Below are 23,660 nucleotides of genomic sequence, written 5' to 3'. Positions count from 1 at the left end.
TCTCTTTCCTGTCCAAACATTTTGAGGGAAATCACGGTGATGTCATAAATGACTGGCACAATTTTAATCCAAAGATTGTTCAAGCTTTTCATAAAGCGGCTTATAATTTGTGCTACTTATCCATGGCCCTGATGATAGCATTAGAATCACTCACCTGCTCCCAAAGGAATGGCCATTCAGAATGTATCGCTAGCAGCCTACAATTTCGTAAAATTGGGTAACTTTCAGACATATTAACAGAGTTCCCAAGAGTAGAGATACAAGATCACAAGCACATTTCAGAATTAGCAGATACATCACACATACCGTCCCCCACCCCCAAAAGGGGGAGTGATGTCCCAGCCATATCCTAAATAGTTCCTTAAAACACTACAATCCAAAGCGAATTCTCTGCAATTGTACAGAGGCAATCATGGACATCCCAAACATGTCATTTATCGAAGGTTATTTGCTGCTTTCTGGCTCTGAACAGTTCAGCTGGGTTTAAATGATGTACATCACCATTTTACTTATTTATTTTATGCAGGGGTAAAAAACCTAATGGACAGGTCTGAGCAAGGAAAGAAGCCACTGAGGAAGATGCAGACAAAAGGACAGACGAGAGAGTGGAGAGCAGAAACGGTCTGCCTGATGAGCAGTATGTACAGCCTGGTGTGGAGGTGGCGAAATACCAGGCTAGTTACATGCCCAAGAGCTCACGAGAATGCAAGTGTTAAGGAAATGTAGATTAAAATGGTAGTGTGTCTGCTCTTAACCAGCTCAGAGTTCACATGAGGAGCCTGATAACTGAACAAACACACCAGTATAGTGTCAGGAAATGCTGGAGAAAACAGAGGTTGTTGAAAGCTGAGGAATCCCCAAGGGACAGGAAGGGTTCTTGAGAAGTGTGCTATTTGGGTTCCTTCAGGTGAACCAATGATGTTTTTTGGATGTCAACTTTAAAAGTGATTATACCTGGCTGCCTATCCCTTGCAATTGTTTTGAGATAAGATGACATCATGGGTGAAAATCTACTCTGCAAACTAAAAGTCCCACACTGAAGTATGACAAGGCTATTCCATCAGCCCATTTGAGTAAAAGTCTGTGTAGTAGTTCTTAGACTGTCTGCTGAGTACCTGTGTTGTATGTAGACACATAGACCTCTTACCTGGTTTCTCCCTGTCAGTCCAGCACTCCATGCTCCAGTAAAACCAATCCTGTTTCCTACTTGATATTGACACAGCACACTCCAAAACATATAACCTGAAAAGTAATTTGAAACATTCACTAATGTTCAGATATCCTCGTCCTTGATGTCCACACAAAACATTCCCAGAAAAAGGACTCTGCAAACTCCCGACTGCCTCTCTGCTGGAATTGAGAGCCCCATCCTCTTTCTTTCTCTCATCCTTGTCTCCTTTGTCTTCATCAATTGCTTTTGCCCCACTCCCCAACTCCTCTTCACCTGATGTACTTTGTCTCTCAACTTTGCTCAGAGAAAAATAAATTCACAAATCTTCTGGAAGACCCAGATCAGAAGCAGTGTGGGGTTAGGGGGATGTTTACACTGCTGTCAGCCCGCCCACGAAGCTCTCTTAGAGCTTTATCTGATGTGAGCACTCTCTTGCTCTCTCCTCTCTCCCTCCCCACCCCTCTTTCAAAGTCTATGTCTTTTTCTTCTCTATTCTCTCTGCACCAGCTTGCTTTCTCTTTTCTTCTTTACCCTTCTCTCTCCCTAGACCTGTCCCCTTTCTTCTTTTTTCAGTTTTGACCCACCCACCTGCCCTCTCTTAGCCCCACCTCCACCTTCTTTATCCCTCCGGGCCACCCCCACCCCCACCACACACACACTTACTGTTGCGCATGCTGGGACCACTGAGAAACTTCTCCCTGCACTGCACTGCACTGCTGTCCCAGGAAAAGAATCGATTCCAGTCTCTACTCAGCAGCTGATGATCTCACTGAAATTTTGCGATGTGATTGGCTACGCTAGGACTCTGTGGCGGGAGATCATGAGAAGGTGCTTAGCTGGGTTCTTTGTCCCTCTGTTCTTTTGGTTTGGATTAGGGCTGTGAACCCCAGACACTGCTGTATTTCACAATAGAGTATAAAAGCGATCTAGTTCTAAGAGAACTGGTGACCATTGTCTGGGTGAAAAGATTTGGTGGCATCCGAGGAAGGCACAGACTCAGTGAGACGAAAGCCTTGGAGTCTAGCATGAAAACTGAAGAGGATCTGGGCTTACTGAGAAGCTGTAGTGTGACTTCCAGCCCCAAATGATCTCTCTTCAGTGAGAAGGATCTCACCTTGGAACAAAGAGCATTGGATTTGAAATCATGCATTTCATTTCTAGTCTCTACTTAATGTGTATGGCTTTGGGCAAGTCATTTCACTCTGCTTCCACATGGCAAAACAGGAGTGATGACATCACCACTTTTTATAGGTTTAGTGAAAGAATTAAACGTGAAAATACATTCTAATGTTTAAACATGCTGTTGTGTTAATAGATAATATGGTATAACAAGAAGAGTCCTGGATAAGGAGTTTAAAATGTGTTGGGTTTTTTTTGTTTGTTTGTTTTTTAGTTTTGGTTTTTTTTTTCATTTTCTTTTTATTTTTTTATTTTTTACTTTTCCATTTTTCAGTAGTGAACCACTCACAATCTTTTGTGGGATTCTTTGTCCTTATCTGTGAGGTGGGGAAACTGGACTGATTGGCCTTCAAGATCTTTTTTTTTTTTTTTTTTTTTTTTTTTTGGGCCCAAACACCATGTGATTGACAGATAAAGCTCAGCATCCTTCTTAAATGGCCGATCAGAGAAGTTGTTTCCTTTCTCAGAACTCTTGCTAATGTCTCACTTTCCCTTAGGTTTGCTGATGAAGCTCCTTTCCATAGAGGGCTATCCCCTCCACACCCCCACCATGAAAGTTTAGACACGAACTATAGCAGTTTGCACAGGGTTCATCCTTGATGGAGATTCTCTCCCCAGGCTACTGGCAGGAGCAGGATTTGGAGCTGGGAACTCTGGCTCCACTGGAGGAGGCCCTCAGCTCCACAGTCTGGAGCAGCCCTGACCTGCTGGCCAGTCAAGGTGAGAAACCAGGCCCTTCATCTCAACGTTCTACAGATGTCTCTCTCATCCTCAAACCATCTCCCACTCATGGTACCCCACCCCATGTTCTCACGCCACTCATCACCACACAGCTTTCTCCTTCCCATTTGACATCTAGATCTTAGCTCTGCACCACCACTTTTCCATGCACCAATCCTCTCCCTCACTCCGGTACAGAGACCTCTGTAACCCTACACCTGTTTCCAAAAATAAAATGGCTCCAGAAAAGCGGATTACTCAAAACAAAGAGTCCTGGAGAGGCACTGGCAAAGAAGAACTCTTCAAGGGAGACAAGGACAGAGGGATTAGAGGTTGGAAAGTGATTTACTTCAGTTGCAAATGAATGTCCTCAGACACCTTCCATTGAGAAATTTTGAGAAAATTTTACTTCCAAATTTGCTCTGTGACTACACAGAAATCTCCAAATCCATCACAGGTTTGAATTGTCCATTCAGAAGATCACTTTAGGAAGAACTCAATGAGAACAGCTCTGTGTGGAAGACAGAATGTAACTCTGGTGTTCAGAAATAGTGAGCCGATCTTAGGGATCTCTTCACTTCTGCTGCCTTGTTGCCTGTGCCTAGGAAATGGAAGACGCTCCCTCAGTCCCAGCTTTTACCATTCTAGGCAGTCACAACCATCAGGCTTCATACTCCAATTGGGAAACTACTGCCCTTAATGGCATGTCTTTCTTGGCATAATTTCCAGTATGCCTTCCCTCTCTACTAAAATCAATGCAGGACTAGGAAACGAACAAGTAGGCAGATTGGGTAGGGGTCAAGTCTGTGACAAGGAAAACATTGGACTGACTGTCTTTTTTTATAGTGCTCTGTAGAGGATGTGGTAAGTGTGTTTCCCAGTTTCCTGTGGAGCTGTGAATAGTGCTGGTTGTGGAATTAATTCTGTGACATAGAACAGACTTTTGGACATTCTTGAATCAGAGCATGGAGATGATTATTTTAGATTTGTTCTGAGGAGGTCACTGCTTTTGGGTCACTAAAAGTGACTCTGAAGATGAGGGAATCAATATTAAGAATCAGAATCCTTGCTGTGGGAACTTTAGCACGGTGCCTGGTGGTGAAAACAGATGTCAGTATCGGAGAGGTTCACAGCTAGACCTTAGGAGAAGGTTCATTTGGCATTCAATTGATTTATATAAAAACAAACAAACAAACAAACAAACAAAAAACCAACAAACCAACCAACCAAAAAACACCTTGGATTTCTTCCTCCCTCCCTCTGTTCCGCCTCTCTCCCTCCCTCCCCCCATCCTCCCTGCCTTTCTCCTCTCTCTCTCTCTCTCTCTCTCTCTCTCTCTCTCTCTCTCTCTCTCTCCCTCTCTCTCTCTCCCTCTCTCTCTCTCCCTCTCTCTCTCTCTTTCCTCCCATTTTTGACACAGGGTGTATGCAGTCCAAGTTGGCCTCTCAGCACATAGCCAAGGATAACTTACAACTTCTGCTCCACCTGTCTCTACTTCCTGAGTGATGGGATAGTGTTGCTCCACCAGAACAGCCATTGTGGTACTGGGGGTCCAATCCAGGGCTCCATGCGTGCTAGGCACGGAATCTATCAACTGAGCTTCTGTTTGTGTTTTATTGAATTTCTCTAAGGAGAGAGAAGTTAGAAATTATGCTTAGGCACACTAAGGGGGAAAATTTAGTCTTTTACTCTTTAAATGATATCAGGGTGAGGACTTGGGTTTATAGTTGGGGAAACAAGCAGATTTACAAGAGAAACAAAAAAAAAGAGAGAACAAATAGTTTGATTCAATTTTGCATGCCTATAATCCCAGCACTTAGAAAGCCGAGGCAGACAAATTTTGGTAAATTAAAGGCCATCTTGAATACACAGTAAGTACCCGGCCAGCCAGGACTGCATAGTAAGGCCTTGTCTCAATAGCAGCCACAGTAACTAATAGCAGTGGTAAAGCCTGCTGAGAGATCTGATGATTGGACTGAAGCAAATGCTAGAAAAGTTGTAAAATATGCTAAAATGTTTTGACTTTTTAAGTTTCTATTTTGTTTGCTTTGCTTTTTTTTGTATAGATGAATGTACACATCAAGGGCTGGTTTAGGCTTTACCCCATTACAGTGTTGGTTATTAGTTATAATTGCTTCTACTGATTTTGCTCTCATCATAGATGGTAACAGGAAGGCAAGACATAGGATGGGAGAGGTGCGTGTGTGGTCTCAATGATGAATGGCAGGCCATATCTAAAGAGACACATGTGGAATAGTATGTTCAGATATGGGTTCCTTTATCCTTTCAGTGTTTGTGACCCTGTCCATTCATCTAACACTCAACAAGAGGTGAAGCTTTCTGTGTCTCCGAAGAAAGAGAAGATCAGGTCTGCCTCCCCTCCACTGCCACCACCACCTCTGTTCGCTCACCCATGAAGCCTCAAGAGAATACAGAGACCAGAGCCTTGGATAGCCTGAATTAGATGAGGTGGCCTGTGGCCCAGTAATGGGTAGACATTCTCAGGGTTCTTTGGGAAACTAACTCTGCTCTACCCCTGCAGATAGCCAGCCCTGGACATCTGACGAGACAGTGGTGGCTGGTGGCACAGTAGTGCTCAAGTGTCAAGTGAAAGACCATGAAGACTCCTCTCTGCAGTGGTCTAACCCTGCCCAGCAGACTCTGTACTTTGGGGAGAAGAGAGGTAATGTCTCATGAATGACCTTTTTCCATGGGAGCCATGGGCTAAGGAAAACAGGGCAGCAGAGGCTGATGGGAGATTTCTGTGTAGTCCAGAGGCTAAGAAAAACCAGTACTACATTTCTGGCCTCAGCCATGCATACATAGTCTTATAGGGTCCTGGAGTAGTATCACCCCAAAGAAGTCCTTATGAGAACTAACGTCAGGCAACTCCAGTTCTCTCTGAAGTAATTATACAAGACACAGATTGTAGTACTAGCCTCTTAAGCTACTATCCCCAGTAGCTCATGAAAGTCACTGAATGCTTCTGTGAGGAATCCAGAAGTGGATTGTTCTGTTTTGTTTTTGGCCTCCGCCCCCACCACTCTGCTCATCCCTTCCCCTCAATGACATTGGTCCAGGAATGGAAAGTAAACATGAAAGAAACATGCAAGGTACTGGTAGAATCCTGACTCTCATTTCTTCTGATTTCCCCAGCCCTTCGAGATAATCGGATTCAGCTGGTTAGCTCCACTCCACACGAGCTCAGCATCAGCATCAGCAATGTGGCACTGGCAGACGAGGGCGAGTACACATGCTCCATCTTTACTATGCCTGTGCGAACCGCCAAGTCCCTTGTCACTGTGCTCGGTGAGGTTCTCAAAACCCCTGTGTCTCCACACCATGCTGCTTTGCAAACAAACCTCCATCAGTTGGTCTCCAAAGCGTCCCAGAGCCAGGCAAGCCTCCAATAATATCAGAAAAATCCTAAACATTTCCCTTTAAATATGAGGGAAACAGAGTTCTAATCTGCTGCACTTACTGTATGATCTGGGACAACTCTCATTCTTTAAGAACAAAGTTTGTAATTTATAGCAAAGAATGATCATTCCACTTCACTCCAAAAATTGTATGGGGAAACACAAGGTCTATATGCAATGTCTAATTCTAGTTTCCAAGAAGATTCTTTAGTTGTTTGAAAATACAGTTATCTTCATCCTGTATTCTGATTTCCATCTGTACTCTCTTGAGCCTCTCATTACCTGCAGGGCCCCTAGCTGCACTCTGAGCTATCCAATCACTATCATCCTTGAGGTGTGGCCCTTTCTATCCCTCCTACACTACCATACTTTCTCCCTTTAGTCTTCCTATGGAAGACTTGTCCTCAGGAAGTGGATAGACCAACAGGAATGTTGACTCTTTATGCTTTTATCCATCTTGCTAAACCAAAGTAGAGCTCAGATGTCCTGACCCGTGTAGAGGACATATCAACAGGGAGAGTTTGAACTGTGACTTCATGGTGCCTCTCTTTCCTATCCTGGCCATCCACTATGCATGGCAGGAATCCCACAGAAACCCGTAATCACTGGTTATAAGTCATCGTTGCGGGAAAAGGACACAGCCACCCTAAATTGTCAGTCTTCTGGGAGCAAACCTGCAGCCCAGCTCACCTGGCGGAAAGGTGACCAAGAACTCCACGGTGAGTAGTTCCTGCTCTGGAGTTTCCAGGATTGGAGTTCCAGGAGGGGTGGCTGAGATATGTGTGTGTGTGTGTGTGTGTGTGTGTGTGTGTGTGTTTCTATCTGTCTGTTTCTGCATTCCAGGGGACCAAACACGAATCCAGGAAGATCCCAATGGGAAAACCTTCACTGTGAGCAGCTCAGTGTCATTCCAGGTTACCCGGGAGGATGATGGAGCAAACATCGTGTGCTCTGTGAACCATGAATCTCTGAAGGGAGCTGACAGATCCACTTCTCAGCGCATTGAAGTGTTATGTATGTCATGGGCTTTGGGCTGAGAAGGACCAGGTGTGAGGTAGGCAGTGAGGAAAAGAAAAGCACTGCTGGTTGCACATGAAGCCACATGCACAGATGTGGCAGCAAGCAAGGCTTCACAAGAGAAGGCCTTTAGTAATCATTGATGGCTTCGAGAGCTGAGGTCTTTGTATCCATGTCTGCTTGTGCTGCAGGAGAGCAGCCACAGACAAAGCATGAACAAATGAGTTGGGCTACATTCCAATAAAACTTTATTTACAAAAGCTTGCAGCAGGCAAGATTTGGCTTGCAGGCAAAGTTTACCAGCCCTTGGGCTGCACTGGTGACCATGGCACTAGACTGTAAACTAGTGTGGTAAATGTAGCAAACCCAGAGTCTTGGATATAGTTACTAGTCTGTAGTCCATTACACACTGGTTGTGTGGTGTTGGTTGTGTGGTCTCTCAGACTGATCTTGGTTGTCTATTTGTTAAATAAGTGAGGTGGGCATGGCTGTCATTATGACCTTTTCACACTCTAATAGTCCATGAGGCCAGGAGGTGTGCATGAAAGAAAAGCCTAATCCTTGCTTGTGCTTTTGAGGACTTTTACCTCCTGTTTCTCTATATGCCGCAAGCAATTCTGGGCTTCCACTTGGGATTCTGACTGAACATGGCCAGTTGTCAGGATCACAGCTACAACCTTTCTCCACACTTCTTAGTCCTGTTCATGGACTCTGCTTTTGGTACTAGTAAGGGATATCTGAAGAAATCAGTTGAGAATTTCTCATCTGAGGAAATCTGGAAACTTTTTTTTAAAAGGACTTTCATATACAGAAAAGCAAGGGTATAAGTGAAGTGTGGAAGCCAAGCATGGAGGCATAGACTACAATGTCTTTCTTTTCCTAGTGTACCAATAAGGCTGAGGGATTTAAAAAAAAATAGCTAGAGCTTTTAATCTCTTTATGGAAGATATAAGCTGATTAATTTCCTAACTCCAGTGCCGTTTAATCAGTAGCTAGACCCTTTATTCAAACTTTAACATGAGTCAATTTCAAACAGTACCGTTGTCTGTTTGAATGACAATCAATTGGTAGATTGCTGTTTTAGCCAGGACTGACACATAATAGCTATATGTACCTTGACCAAAGCGTTAGATCTTTCTGTGAATCTAGCTTACCATTCTGAATTATACTGGGAACAAATGGAATCATATGAAAGAACCCTACAAACTTTTGAGGTCTAAATTATTGTAAAGTTTCTGTGTTTATTAGTTCCAAGTGTGAGGCACTTGACCTTGGGCAGTTCCTTGAGTCCTGGCTCCCTGGCCATAACTGAGGAATATTTTATGCTATTGGAGTTCCAACAGTCCCCTCTTACATACCAGGCCACCTGACTATTATTACTCTTCAGGGTCCTCTTTGGCCTGTGATCAGTCAGTCAACAAATGCTACGTTCCAGATCCTATGCTAGAGATCCCTTTAGCTGTGAAGTCCTGGAAAACCCATTCTCTCACCTGGCCTGGCACCCTTTGTCCTATATGATTTAACTGAAGCATGTTCATTAACTGCTTGTTAAGGTTGGCCCTGTCCTTAGGGAAAGTACAGCCTCTTTATCCGTGGTTACAAACCAGCATCTGGTCACATTGTTCTAAGCCACCATCTGGATCCAGTTTCCAAAGCAGCCTTTTGGCATCAATGACAGATGTCATTATTCCCACACAGACCCATCTATGTTGTCTCAGGCTTTTTTTTTTTCCTCTGCCAAAATATGACCCCCAACTCCTCACTGTTTCTGTGCTCCCGTTCCATGTTTGGACTGACAGTTCAAATGGATGTTTTGTGTTCAAGCGTTGCTTTCACTCGGAAGCTCTCTCACAGAGTAAATGGAATAGAGAGGTTGTGAACCAAGTCAGTGTCAAGTTCACTTTCTTTGTTCATTCAAAAACACATATTAGGTCCTGTCTATGTGCCAGGCAGTTTTCCTAGGCATGAATAAACTATGGCTTCTCCTCAGCTCTGCTAAGACATCCTATAGGTCCCACCAAGGGCAGCCTTGCTGGAATGCCAGCACTCAGAGGTTGAGTTACAGCAGGCTGCTCTCATAGTCAATGGCGGTCACAATCTGTGTTCTCAAGAGTCAGGAGGAAGAAGATCTTGTTCATTGACTCTCAGGCTTCTGAGACATTGGGGGTGAGAGGTAGAGTCTGTAACATGTAATTAGGTGAGTCCAAAGTTTTAAGAGTCTCTTATACAGAGCGGGGAATTTTGTGCTGACATCATGTACTTGTCCACAGACACACCAACAGCCATGATTAGGCCAGAACCTGCTCATCCTCGTGAAGGCCAGAAGCTGTTGTTACATTGTGAGGGGCGTGGAAATCCAGTGTAAGAAGAACAGCCTTTGGTCTCCAATACCCCTCCACCTTCTCAGATAACCATTCTCACTATACATCTTCTCCCCAAGGACCTCTGATGCCCACCGAGGCATACCTCATACTCCCCTAACTGTACAGCTGCGCTTCTCCTTTATTTCCACTGCAGAACAGCAGAAGTGAGGTTGGAACACTCCCTAACTCAGTTCCTTTGAATCCCCTAAGGAACAACGTTATAGTAAGATAGGGATCAAAACATCTCCGCCTTCTCCAAATTTCCCCCAAGACTGATTGATACTCCACACCACCGCCAATGCCCACTCTCCAGCCCATATAGCATCTTCAATGCTGTTTAGCATCACCATGCTGCTTCTGATTTCTGTGATACTAGTTCATTTTTAATTCCTCTAGCCCACTGCTCAAGGCCATGCTGACCGAATCTCACCTTTCTATCTCAACAGGCCCCAGAAGTACCTGTGGGTAAAGGAAGGCAGCGTGCCACCCCTCAAGATGACCCAGGAGAGTGCTCTCATCTTTCCCTTTTTGAACAAGAGTGACAGTGGGACCTATGGCTGTACAGCCACAAGCAACATGGGCAGCTATACGGCCTACTTCACCCTCAATGTCAATGGTGAGTGTCCCCTGCTTTTCTTCCCTCACATCTTCTTTCTCTGGTCATCTCTTATTCTCCTAAGAGCAAACCTCAACTTTGTATGGTAGTTTGGTGGATGGAAAACACCCACTATTGGAAAGCATGGCACTTAGGCCTGAGGAGTGTGTAGCTATGCTTAATCAATAGAAAGATGAGCTCCCACTGTCTCTCTATATAGGCAGTAGCTCCTCTGGAACCATCTTTATCATCTGATGGGGAGAATATTAACTTCATTAGATGCCTTTCTTGAAAGCATGTGTGCTTTCTGATGAGATCCTCCTTCTCCTAGGACTGGATGTGGTGTGCAAGCTTCTGCCTCCAGTCTCTTTCCTCAGGACTCTGTGCACATTATAGTCTGGCCAAGAAGAAAAAGAAACAAGCACGCTCTATGCTGAGAGATGACCAGAATCACTTCTCTAATGCTATTCCTCCCAAAGGGACAGGGAATTGCCTTTTACTGAAATTCCTCTCAAAAACTGGAGGCACCAGACACCTAAAAAATTAAGCTAGTCAGTATTTGCCAGTTACAGTAAAACAAAACTAAGTGCAGTAATTCACATTTGTAATCTCAGTGTTAGGGAGGCAGAGACAACCTATCCTACTTGGTGATCACTCAGCTAATGGGAGATAATCCTGTTCAGTACATTGCATAGATGGCATTCCTGTGGCTTATACGGTTAGTGCATGGACATGCGTGGGCATTAGTGGACACACGCACAGTCATACATATGTACATACCATACAAACACAAAGGAGACATTCAAATCTTCAGACCCTGAAGAAAATTCAGGATCTTTAATTGTTGGGTTAAAGTGGGGGTCCCGTGTCTGCCCCACCACGGTGTTAAGGCCACTGCTTGTGGAGGCAGACGCTGGACGCAGGAAGTTTGCCTGCACTCTTACCCCTGGCACCGGGTGGGTGTCGGCCTGTGGGAACACTGCTTTGGAGGTGAGGGAGCACAGTCTGAGGTCCTTAGGGGAACTGGAGCTAGCTGGGGTGGGGGATCCCCGGGCCTGTAGCATGGGGACCAACTGGTTCTCAGGCTCTTGGGCACCCAGGCACTGCCAGAAGCCGAAAAAGAGAACAAAGTTGGGGCCCACTGCCTGGATTGGCCCATGGCTGAAGGGGAGAAGAGAAGCTCCAGCTGTGCCCCACAGAGAGAGTCCTTGGCTTGTTGCTGTGGTTTGGCTAGGTTTGGTCTTGGCTGGCTCCCTTGGGTTGGTGGTCGCAGTGGCTGGGAACACAGAGAGGTCTTCTGCAGGAGATTAGATGGAGGCTCTGTAGACGAAGGCCTTCCCCATTGCTCCCCACAGCAGATCTCAATGAAAGAGAAACAGTCCACAGTTTTAAGATGTTTATTGTCATGATGGAAAGTAGATGATAAACCATATCCCAGTATCTCAGGGTGAGCCTGAGGTTAAATACTTTTTGCAGGGAGGAGTGTCTGGGAAGGAATGCTTAATTGGCTAAGCCCTTTTGGCCTTTAGGTACCTCATTAATATGGAGATCTGTCTTGAGGGTATGTGGCTAAAAGACATAAATCTATGGAGGGCTGCAGCCTCGTGTCAGGAGCCTAGAGTCTGGAGGTATGAGGAAACAACTGTCATCCCTCAGGATTGCCAGGTCTCCAGTGGATTCTAGCCTGTGCTTGACCAGAAACCAGGCTGCCTTTCAAGGTCCTACATTTCATCATCTGACATGCTCAGTAAGGCAGAGAGTGGGATGTCTAATACCCAGAATCTCAGGGATGAGAAAGAGGCCTGAAACCTAAATGCTTGGGACCAGAGTATATGCCTTGATGATTATGACACTAGAGACAACCTCTCTCAGCTCATGGAAATTCCTCAACACAGCAACAGGACTAGTACAAGATTTAGATTGCTGTGACAAGGCACTGGGATTTAGGCTCAACCCCTTAGATATCTCCAGATCGCTTCTGATGGGAAACAGCAGTGAATGAAAGTTTACATGCCCTGCAATTAGTATCTTCATTTTTATTAAATTTATTTATTTATTTATTCACTTTATATTCCAATACCAGCCCTTGCTTTCTTCCCAGTACCTCCTCATGAAAGTCCTATGGACGGCCTTCAGTTGGTATCTTCTTGATCCTGCCCTGGGCTAAAAAGCTAAGAGAGAGTAGGTTGATAGTTTGCTGCCAGTGCTGACGCCTAGTGGTAGAAGCAGTTACTGCAGCCTCTTTGGGAATCTCCTCTGTAAAAATGTGCCAAAAAAAAAAAAGACAAATCCAAATCCAGGTTTTTTTGTTTTGTTTTTGGTTTTTTTGTTTGTTTGTTTGTTTTTTGATAGTGGAAAACTGTGCTTTTCCAAGAAATGTTCACTTCTATAGCTTCTGGAGTAAATATACAGGATTGATTTTCACAGTGTATCATCTTCCCCTAAATCATGTCATCACACCTGCCTGACCATGAAACACATGACGCCACCCTCCCAGGCAGAACATAAAACAACAAAAGCACAAATGTTTTCTTTTCAAATAAGGTATAGAAATGCATGGACCTAAAAAGCTGGCCCAGTCAAGCCTGAGAAAACATAAGGTAGGGAAGACAAAAGGATAGGAGTCAATGAGGCTGAAAGAACCAAGCTGAGCCCGTGGAAAGACAGGAGTTCTCCCTTGGGTGGGTGAAGTATAGCTGTGGCTAACATACCTATAGAGACATCACAACTGCTCTGGGTTTGTGCACTTGTCCTCAGATTTTTGAGTCTCTGACAAAGGTTGGGGCTTTTATTGACACCTTTGGTCCACGTTGTCCTATGAAATCAGTCCATACTATTGTGGATGGTGACTTTTGTGTATCTAATGAAAGGAACATTAGTAATCATAGGAGAAATCCAATCACACCTTGTGCATAAACCTTTAGATGATGTCAAAGTGGAAAAGAAATCCTAGGTCTCCTTCCTTGGAAGGGTCAGAAGATTGGATTTTACTGGATCACTAATTTTCCTTGCCAAGAAAGAGTTACCGAAGAATAAAACAAGATATTTTCAAAAGAATGTAGGCTGGGAAGCTAAAGGCATCAAGGATGAAATACCTGGAGGCAGAGTCAAATGTTGTGGGGTAAGGCAGTTGTATAGGTCACAGCCCAGGCTAAGAAAAGGATGTTAGGGTAGAGATTGCCTAATCCATATCAGATTATAGCATTACTCACTAGGGAAACTTATAAATCGTATGCAGCGTGACACAGCAGCATTTTCTTTGCAAGGTGCTGTACCACTGCTTAATTCTTGGATCCATCAACTTTTACTGTTTCTTTCCCAAATCCCCTAAAGGGGCTAGTGCACAATACCAAGACAGGATGTGAGAAGACATGGGGATAGTCATGGAACAGGAAAACGTGTGTGTGTGTGTGTGTTGGAAAAGAGGGAAGAGAAGAATTTTGATGTTGGTCACGGGCATTAAAGTAATATTAAAAGCCAAGAAAGTAACTTGGATGGTCCAGTGAGAACTGGTTTGTTTATTGCCTGATGAACACACAAATAATTTAATAATTATTATGCTACCAGCATGGTGATACCCACTTGGACACTAACTTGGGCATGCCCCTTGTGCTTGAATACAACTCCTGGTTTCTCCTGATGTTGGTGTCTTTTTCCTCCTGTTAGATTATCCCAGGCCAAATTAGCATTTGAGTTAAACATCCTCCCCAGTACTAACTGTATGCCTGTCCTCTCTGCAGACCCAAGTCCAGTGCCCTCTTCCTCCAGTACGTACCACGCCATCATTGGAGGGATTGTAGCTTTCATTGTCTTCCTGCTGCTCATTCTGCTCATTTTCCTTGGACACTATTTGATCCGGCACAAAGGTCAGAGGCGTCAGGAGGACTGGGGTGGGTGGGGAGATCAGTTAGGGAAGGACAGACAGTAAGCGGGATTCAGAAATGGCCCTGTAAACTCATTCAGCCCCTTGGTATGTCTGAGGAAAAAACATACAGCCAACCCCTGCAAAGCCAATGCTGTGATCACTGAGTGACAGCAACCCCACAGTCAAGCCTGATCACTTGGTAAGCATCCAAGTACAATCAAACCTACCCACTCAACCAGCTGCTCTTTGCTGCTCTGCCTTCAGGTCCCTGCAAATCAGTCTCTAGCCCCTTCCTTCTTGCCCTTGTCTTCTTTTCCCTCTCTTAAGCTTTTTTACCCTTCTTCAGTCTCTTTACTCTTCATCCTCTCTCCCATAGCTTGCCTTTTCTCTTTCTTTTCCTTTTCCTTTTACTCTGTTACTACTTCCAGCCTAGCTGTGTAGACAGGTCATGCCTAATTCATATCTCCTGTACATAACACACACACACACACACGCACACACACAATCACACATGCATGCACACATGCGCACAGTTCTTTTTTCCCTTGCCTACATTATAGATGAGATTTTTAGTTAAGAGCAGGATTCATTATTCATGGGGGTGTGGTCAGGTGAGGGATGTTGGCAACAAAATGCAAATTAGAGAAGGTGGGGTGGAAGAAAGCTCCAGGCAAGAGAAAGATGGGACAAGCAATGTGTGAGTGGGTGAGTAGGAACGTGGGCAGGATGGACTTCAGAGGCTGAGAAGCTTCTGAAAACAGAAGCTTCTGTCTCCACACAGGAACCTACCTGACACACGAAGCGAAGGGCTCCGACGACGCCCCAGATGCAGATACGGCCATCATCAACGCAGAAGGCGGGCAGTCAGGCGGGGATGACAAGAAGGAATATTTCATCTAGGGGCAACCACTCACCTTCTGCACCCTCCCCCAGGGGCCCCATGGGGACTGCTGGGCTGTCACCAACTTGGACTTGTACAGAGCGACCCCAGGGCCGCCCCTCCCGCTTGCTCCCCAGTCCACCCAGCCCCCTGTACAGAATGTCTGCTTTGGGTGCGGTTTTGTACTCGGTTTGGAATTGGGGAGGGAGGAGGGCGGGTGGGAGGGGTGGGTTGCCCTCAGCCCCTTTTGTGGCTTCACTGCGTTTGGGTTATTATTATTTTTGTAACAATCCCAAATCAAATCCGTCTCCAAGGCTGGAGAGGCAGAGGCCATGGGCGTAAGGAGAGCAAGGAATCTGCAATGTTCAGAGGAGGAAGTTGGAGGAATTAGAAACGGATGAGGAGCAGGGCTGGTTTGCGGGTGGGGGCTTAGCACAGCCCTCCTTCCATTTTCACAGCGGATGTGGCCCCAAGGAACCTGGGAGTGGAAGCAGGGGCTAGTGGTGGCTCTTCTTCTGCTGGCCGTGCACTACAGACACGGAGTCACACTGACACTTCTCTTCCATTACATAAGAAAGAAATGAGGAGAGTGTTCAAGATGTGATCTGGAGATAGCATGCAGCCACATAGGAATCCAGGGCTTCAACATGTTCCTCCCGAGAGAGTAGATTTCCCGAGAGAATGGTGGAAATGGTCCTGATCACCTATTGCCCCTAAACGATGACTGAAGCTAGGCTGTTCTTTTAAAAACAGAATCTGCCCTTGGGGGACAGTAGAGTTCAACTTTCTCTCCCAGCTTCAGCAGCTGTGGAAGAGGCAGCTGTGGACCCGAACAACGTCTGCTGCCCCGACCTCGGAGGGGCCCCTCACTCTTACCCAAGCCCCTGGACTGTTGCACGGCAACCGCTCCTCTTATGGCATTGCTCAGCAACTACTCCTCCACCCTGTGTCACCCTGTGCCCTCTCCTGTTCCCTGTGCCAGCCCTCGGTCCCTCCTCCCTCAGCAGCCAGGCAGACTTGACAACAAAATTACTAAAAGGAGCTTCACTGCAGTGAGCTGTTTCCTGCCCAAACCAAGGGAATAATGTGAACTCTGTACACGTGCGTGTGCGTGTATGTGTTTGTGTGTATAAGTGTGTGTAAGTAGGCATGGATGTGTGTACATGTGTGTTTGTGTGAACAAGAAGAAAAGGGATTGAGAAGGACCAGGGGTCTTGGGTGGGTGGACAGGGCATGAGACACATGAAGCGGGCTTTGGGAGTGGATGGTTTATAGTCAGGGTTTGTACCTCATCTAGGGGGCTGCTTTATCAGAGTCATTTCCAGATCACTCTCAATGCCTATGAGAAAGAGAGGAGTCCCCAGATGTGGTTTACCCAGCTGTGCATTTTGTCCCTCTCTGAAACACCACGCATTCACCACCTTTCCCTGGACCTCCCAGCTCTGAGCCATGGAGCCAGGGCCACAGTTTCTGCTATGCACCCCTCTCCCTGGCACTGACCCTGGATTCCCATCTTCTGTACCCAGTGACAAGAGAATTCTCTGGGTGCTCATATCAGCTTTTGGTTTACCGTCTTCCTTCTTATGGCCAAGCTGGTTGCTGTGGAGAGGAGTTTTCTCACCCTCTCCATCCTGGCTGGCCTGTCCCTTAGACCCAGGATGCTCTTGGCATCATGCTCCCCCTCCTCTGGCATGTCCTCCCTGCTCTGACAACAGGTGTGCAAAATGGGGCAGCTGCAATCCAGCAGGCCTGCCCACTCCTTCAGTTCAGGTAATACCTTAGTGAATCTTCCAGCCCCTGGTTAGGAACCTGGGCACCCCAGGTAGCCCCTCGCTTAAGCCAGGGCTTCTCCTCTTATAGCAGCAAGGGAGCCCTGGATCCCAGGGTTGGGCTCCTGTCCGGGCTCCTTGTCTCCCAGCACCCGCTTTTGGGAAAATGACTTTTCCTCTTCGAGCTGAACCACTCTGTCCATATTACACAGAAGCCATATTTGTACCAGGCGGGTGGGGGGAGAGGGGCTGTTGTGCTGTGTGTGTCTGTCTGGGGGTGGGGGTGGGGGAAGGGAGCAGGGAGGGAATCGTGTATCTTTATAATCTTTCTAACTCTCCTGTGCTAATCTCAGAGGGACCACCCTCAATATATCTGGATTATCCATGTGGTCAGGCTGCCTCCTTTCTGCTACTCTCAATGCTGACTAGGCTGCATGTAAATAAGGGCTATCCTCATGTCCCTGGCTCCAGGCACTCAAAGGGTACTACACCCTTGCCATGCCACACTGCGAGCATCTGTATGTGGAATCAAGGGACAGAGCGTCTGAGTCACTTGCTTTCCAGAGAATGTTTGCATTTAAAGCATGTCATCTGACTGCTGCCCTGTTGTCCTCTGTCCAGCAATGCTGGCCACCACTGTGATGGAGGTGAAGACCCGAGCAACACCATCCAGGAAGGAGAGCTTCACAGGTTTTGCCAAACTCTCTTTTTAGCTCCCTCCTGATACACCTGAAATTTGACCTGGGTACTCATCCTTCTACACCTCAATCTGAGGGAGTTAATAGGAATTCACCTATTGAACATGTATCCTGTATTTCTCCTGGCCAGAGAAATAACAGTTCTACCTCCCATCAGAAGCTTTACTTATTGCTAAGATGCCAAGCCAATGAAGCATTCTCCCAGTCTGTAAGTCTCACAACAGAGTATGAATAGAGATTACCCAGTGGGCTATAGTCTCACATTAAAGTATGCTATCCCATGGTCCCACAGAGCCTATTTTGATGTTTCAGACCATGTGTTCTGCTTGGTGTGAGAGATGCATTCATTGAGTCCACAGAGCCTCGACAGGCCTCCAGTCTTCAGTCCCTCTTACAGTGAAGTGCCCATACCTCTAGATAGCAATGCACACACCCAGGCACCACCCAGCATCTAGCACTCAGATGGGGGCATGCTGATAACCAACACAGACACACAGATAAATACGTACATTCCTCCACTCATGCTGCAGCACACAAAGGCATCCAGCTAAATGCCTACTCTCAGTCTGGACAGAGCCAACACCAAATACCATTAGCACGCCTTCCCCTAAACAGGGGAACTTTTGAACTCTCCTTGGATCTCATTCAAAGGAATAGAGAACAGAGAGTCATCAGGTGCCTGGTCACTCCAACTTCCCAGCACATCTCTTATCTCTGCTTCACAAGTCACCCCTGGCCCCTCATCCTTCCCTTGCTGGGAAGATCCTTGGTTTCTTCCTTGTCACGTTTGGGAAAATTCCCCCTTTGTGGACCTCACCATGTTCTTTTCCTGAGGTCATTCTGACCAGTCAAATCCAGCTTCAAAACAGGAAGCTCCAGGACAGTGCCCTATGCTAGCCCAAGCTTTAAGAAGGCAGTGGGTGTGAGGCTGAGCTTCCTGAGTGTGACCCCGAACACACACACCCTGGCTCTGCCTAGAACCTGAGAGCATTTATCAGCCCAGGGCACTTATCTTGGAGCCACAGCTGTGACAGAGTCCAGGCCCTGTACTCTGCTGCCCTGAGTCTGCAGTGCCATGGGGAACTGTCTGTACCCGGTGAGTGTGGGGACCATGTTCCATAACCCTGTCTCTGTCTCAGTGCTCCTTCTACTTTCTCATAATCCTCATGCCTGTGTTTCTTTGTTCTGTTTCAAAAATCTCTGCCCTTCCTTTCCTGTGTCCTGTTCCTACCCTGTTTCTTCTCTCCCCATCTTTCAGGCAGTTTAAGCAGGTTTGTCTCCACCTTCCCTCCATCCATCTGCTCTCTACACAGCTCTGACCAGGCTTCTCTGTGGCTCTGACCATTCCGGCTCCTCCTCAGCTTCCTTGCTCACCATGTTCATTTCACTGCACCCATGTCTGCCCAGAAGACCCCTGTTCTCCAAACCCAAGTTCCCCTTCTGTCTAGCCCTGCACATACCCCAGCCTCTTTATTGAGGTGCCCTGACTGTCCCTTCTGGGTGTACTTTGTAGGTGGAAACCCTTTCACTAGACAAGAATGGAACTCAGTTTACTTTCGAAAACTGGAATGATTTTTATGAAGATAACGCCTCCTATGAATTCCTAAGTGACTACAACCTGACAGAAGCTGCTCCCTGCTACTCCTGTAACCTGCTTGACAGTTCTTCACTGCCCTTCTTCATTCTCACCAGTGTCCTGGGCATGCTGGCAAGCGGTGGCATCCTCTTCACAATTCTCAGACCTTTCTTCCACTGGCAGATTTGCCCCAGCTGGCCCATTCTGGCACAGTTAGCAGCAGGCAGTGCCCTGTTCAGCGTTGCAGTGCCCATCCTGACACCAGGCTTATACAGTGCCCATAGCACAGCCCTGTGCAGCCTGGGCTACTGGGTCTGGTATACTTCTGCTTTTGCCCAGGCTCTGTTGATAGGATGCTATGCCTGCCTGAACCCCAGACTGAATATTGGTCAATTTCCTGGCCTCACCTTGGCAGTCAGTGTGGGACTTTGGGGAGCAGCTGCTCTCTTAGGGATACCAGTCGCTCTGGCCAGTGATGTTTACAATGGCCTCTGCACCTTTCCATTCTACAGTGACACAGAAGCTTTGAAGTACACACATTCTGCCATCTGTTTTATCATCTTCACAGTATTGCCACTGACTCTTTTGGCAGCCAAGGGGCTGAAGACAGCATTGAGCAAGGGGCCAGGCCCCTGGGTTAGTGTCCTGTGGATCTGGTTCATTTTCTGGTGGCCTCATGGGGTGGTTCTCATATTTGATGCCTTGGTAAGGTCCAAAATCATGCTTCTGCATACATGTCAATCCCAGAAGATTCTTGACGCAATGCTGAATGTGGCAGAAGCCTTGAGTATGCTGCACTGTGTGGCTACACCACTGCTCCTGGCCCTGTTCTGCCACCAGACCACCAGTAAATTCTTGCCCTCACTCTCCCTCCCTGCAAGACAGGCTTCTCAAATGGATGCCCTTGTAGGCAAGTCGTAGTTTTTTTCCCACATGTCAACTTAAATTAAAGTCTATACTGCTTTTATGAAGCTGGTGCTTTCTTGATTTGTCTGGAGTTAAAGAGAACGAGCACTGAGGGAAAGGAGAGCAACACGTGCCTTCCTTTCCTGTCCCTAGAGCTGTCCTGGAAGAAAGAGAGTGGTGGACAAACAACATCAGGGAATACAGATGTTCTCTGGAGGTGAGTGATTATTGTCTTCTTATGGAACTAGAGAAAAGAAACAGTAGGATGAGAGAAGATGAACTCTCTAAATCAGAAGGCACGGTTTGAGGAACACAAAAAAAGGGAACTCATTTCAGAAAACAAGTGGAATGGGTAGAGAAACCAAAGCAAGAAAAATACCAATGAGTGACAGGCAGCAAAGCCCAAAACAATAGTCCTGCCCACTCCTCTGTCTGACCCTTCCGAGTGCTCCTTGTCATCTTTGTCTTCTCTGGCTTTGTTTGGCAGTCAGAACAGTGGTAGAAAATGAAAGAGGCATGCCCCAGAATAGTGGAGATTAGCTGCCCTACTAGGGCTGCCAGTCACCTTGGCCAGTGACGTTTACTATGGCCCAGTCCAGGGCATATATCAAAATAGTGTAAAATGCTGCTTCCTAGGGGCTGTCTTTGCAAGTTAATTCTTCATCATGACCTGGACAACCTCCTCCTATTTTCCCCACCTCTCTCTCTCCCTTCCTCCCTCCATCCTTCTCTCTCTCCCTCCCCCCTTTTCTCCATTTCTCCCCTTCACATCTCTGAATGCTGCTCTTTCGAAGGTTGTTTCATCACCATGACCTTGATTCATCTGTATGCTTCTCTCTCTCTCTCTCTCTCTCTCTCTCTCTCTCTCTCTCTCTGTGTGTGTGTGTGTGTGTGTGTGTGAATGCATGTGTGCTTGAGTGAATTTGAGTTTGTGTATGTGCATGCATGCATACACATATGTGTTTGTGTGCTCTTGCAGGTTTATTCTTCATCGTGACTCCTATTCTCCCCTCTGTGTGTGTGCCTCTGTACATCTGTCTCTCAATCTGTTAGGATCCATTTCCATATTATAATAGATGCATGCACACAGCGAAATGTGTCTATGCATGAACTTACATCTCAGTCAGTTTCTGCAGTACACATATCCATGCAGGTACACAAAACTGTAGTAGAAGACCCTTCCTAACTTAATTCTGTGCTGCACCTATTCAGGGTGTTAGGACAGAAATTTTTATTCTGTAAGTTCATTCACAATGGTGTTTATGTCCAGCCTTTCTGGGTGTGGTGTATAGAAGCAAGAGATTATGATGTAAACTAATGGTGAAGCATCTGAATGGAAGGCACCTTGATCCAATTCATCTTTGGACTGGAATTGCCAAAGCCTCCTTTTCAAAATCCAGCTCTCAAAGGAAGCCTTTACCCCATGCCAGTCTCTTTTCTCCTTCTCTTATACATCCTAGTATCCCAGGAAATCTGTCCCCTACACATGCCTGGTTCCCTTGTTTGCTGTTGTGACTTCGGAGGGTTTTCTTCATGTCCTACTCAATAAAGCTTGGGTGGTCATTAGGAGGACAGCAAGCAAGACGCTCTTCATATGGGACACTGTCACCAACAACAAATTAACCCTCTCCCTGGAAAGACCACAAAGGAAGCTTGTCCCTGCAAGCACCTCAAGCCCACCCAGGAAAACTTGAGCAGATACTTCATGTCTATCTGAATCCACTTAATGATCCTTCCACACTTTCAAAGATGCTTTCTACTCTCTTCTTTCCTGACATATGCATGACGTTCTATGCATGACTTTCTGGGTTTAAGGACTGAGAGGAAAGTACAAAAAAGAGTCAGGAATGACTTAAAGCATCCTAGACTGAGAGTGCAAAAGGATCAGGGAATTTTCCTGGGTGGGTGCCTTGACAAAGCCTTTAAATCTCCCTACTCTGGTCTCTTAGCAACCAGGTTTAGTTCCTGATTGGTGCAACATAAATGGAAAGGCGGGATTGTGGGGTCGATTGAGACATGGGAGACATTCTGAAACATAACGGAAGAGAAAGAAAACAAGGAAAAAGGAAATAATTTACAAGCCTAAATTACATTCAGGTCTCTAACCACAGAGGTGGTGAATGTGTCCTGGTGTTTTAGTTTTATTCTTATTTCCTTTCCAGTTGCCATTTACACACACACATACACACACACACACACATACACACACACGAGAGAGAGAGAGAAAGAGAGAGACAGAGAGAGAGAGAGAGAGAGAGAGAGAGAGAGAGAGAGAGAGAGAGAGGAAAAAGAAGAAGAAGAAGAAGAAGAAGAAGAAGAAGAAGAAGAAGAAGAAGAAGAAGAAGAAGAAGAAGAATCTCCAACTGCTTTTCCTACAAGAGACTAGATTTAGAGGCTGACCTAATTGAAGAAATGTTAAGGCTGTTTTGTCTCCCTGATGCTTCCATGGTTCAGGGGATACTTGGCCTAACACTAGGGGTGTCTCTTTTGTTTCAATCCCATATTCCCAGAGGGGTCTCCATCCTCATTCTGAGTTGAGAGCCTCTTGGTGATTGCTAACAGCTATCACATCTTTGCAAAAGGAAGGCAGAAACAGAAGCCAGCAGCTGATAAGAAGTCACAGTGTGTTGGAAACAGGAATGGTTATGGTTATCTCATCTTCATCCCCTCCCCCACCCTTGCTGCCTTGCTCAAGGCCCTTTGAGGCTGCCCTTTCCCTACCATTATGTATACTGCAGCTGGGTAGTTCATCCTTATGTCTGACTCTGACTTCAGCCAACTCTTGAAGTTTTCCTCAGAGACCTGCTATCCAGACCCACTTAATGCAATGGGTACCAGTAAATGGGTGGAAACTCAAAAATTGGGCTGAGACTTGGCATCTTTCATTCAAGTTCAACCCTTCAAGAATACAAATAGTTTCCTTAGAGTTTAATATAAGGGTTTGAAGGGATTTTATCTGTGTATGAGTTATTGGGCATCTTGGTGAAGGAGGGAAAAACTCCTCTCAGAAAGATGAAAGTCAGAAAACAAGCTCTTAGGAATACAAAAAGCCCATAGGGAGGGTCATTTTACATTAAGGGAGAGATTTTTTTTTTCTTGAAGAAAGTTTGAATATCACATTGATGCTTATAATTCATTTATTTCTGGCAGAGCCCCATACCCTCAAGGATTAAGAAAACAAATACCTGTTTCATAAATCCTTTCATCCACCACCACACCTATACATTCCTTCTCTGTCTCCGAACACCTTTCTTCTGTAGCCTCTGAGGAATTCTCACTGAGAACTTCACTGGGATTTCAAACTCAATCCATTGCCAACTCTAATTGCCAGGAATTTGCATGAAAACCATCCTATGCTATCTAATTATTCTGACAACAGCAGTCGGCCGGCTGGGCACAAGGAGAATCGTGGTTTTAATTAACAATAATGCACCTTGCAGATGAATGTGACTGTTTAGGTTAATTAACAAGTCCAGGTGTCTCCAAATCATCTTCTAGACAT

General features: G+C 45.9%; 2 protein-coding genes across 2 annotated transcripts in view; both read left to right on the top strand.

Moving 5' to 3' along the window:
- Cadm3 (cell adhesion molecule 3) overlaps nt 1-16,282 on the top strand; it is a 31,678-nt gene extending 15,396 nt beyond the window's left edge. Inside the window, exons 2-9 of the mRNA XM_028784637.1 lie at nt 5,613-5,753; nt 6,227-6,379; nt 7,071-7,208; nt 7,333-7,503; nt 9,777-9,867; nt 10,316-10,485; nt 14,205-14,330; nt 15,111-16,282. Coding sequence (XP_028640470.1) covers nt 5,613-5,753; nt 6,227-6,379; nt 7,071-7,208; nt 7,333-7,503; nt 9,777-9,867; nt 10,316-10,485; nt 14,205-14,330; nt 15,111-15,229 — 1,109 coding nt within the window. The 3' untranslated portion in view covers nt 15,230-16,282. The remainder of the gene's footprint in view (nt 1-5,612; nt 5,754-6,226; nt 6,380-7,070; nt 7,209-7,332; nt 7,504-9,776; nt 9,868-10,315; nt 10,486-14,204; nt 14,331-15,110) is intronic.
- A 1,809-nt stretch (nt 16,283-18,091) lies between these two features.
- Ackr1 (atypical chemokine receptor 1 (Duffy blood group)) lies at nt 18,092-20,223 on the top strand. Its single transcript, XM_028784638.1, has 2 exons — nt 18,092-18,772; nt 19,190-20,223. The coding sequence occupies exons 1-2, from the start codon at nt 18,752-18,754 to the stop codon at nt 20,171-20,173; spliced, it is 1,005 nt and encodes a 334-aa protein (XP_028640471.1). The 5' UTR covers nt 18,092-18,751; the 3' UTR covers nt 20,174-20,223.
- Nucleotides 20,224-23,660: the final 3,437 nt, after the last annotated feature.

The sequence above is a fragment of the Grammomys surdaster genome, unplaced genomic scaffold (assembly GCF_004785775.1).
Source record: "Grammomys surdaster isolate TR1022 unplaced genomic scaffold, NIH_TR_1.0 124525, whole genome shotgun sequence".
Lineage (NCBI taxonomy): Eukaryota > Metazoa > Chordata > Mammalia > Rodentia > Muridae > Grammomys > Grammomys surdaster.
Note: the sequence above shows the minus strand (reverse complement) of the source record. Positions and strands in the feature narration are given on the sequence as shown.

Bases quoted from the DNA above. Each gene is read 5' to 3' on its own strand.
- Ackr1 (XM_028784638.1), top strand. From the start codon at position 18,752: ATGGGGAACTGTCTGTACCCG. The intron at 18,773-19,189 runs GTGAGTGTGGGG...TGTACTTTGTAG, and splicing joins TGGGGAACTGTCTGTACCCG to GTGGAAACCCTTTCACTAGA.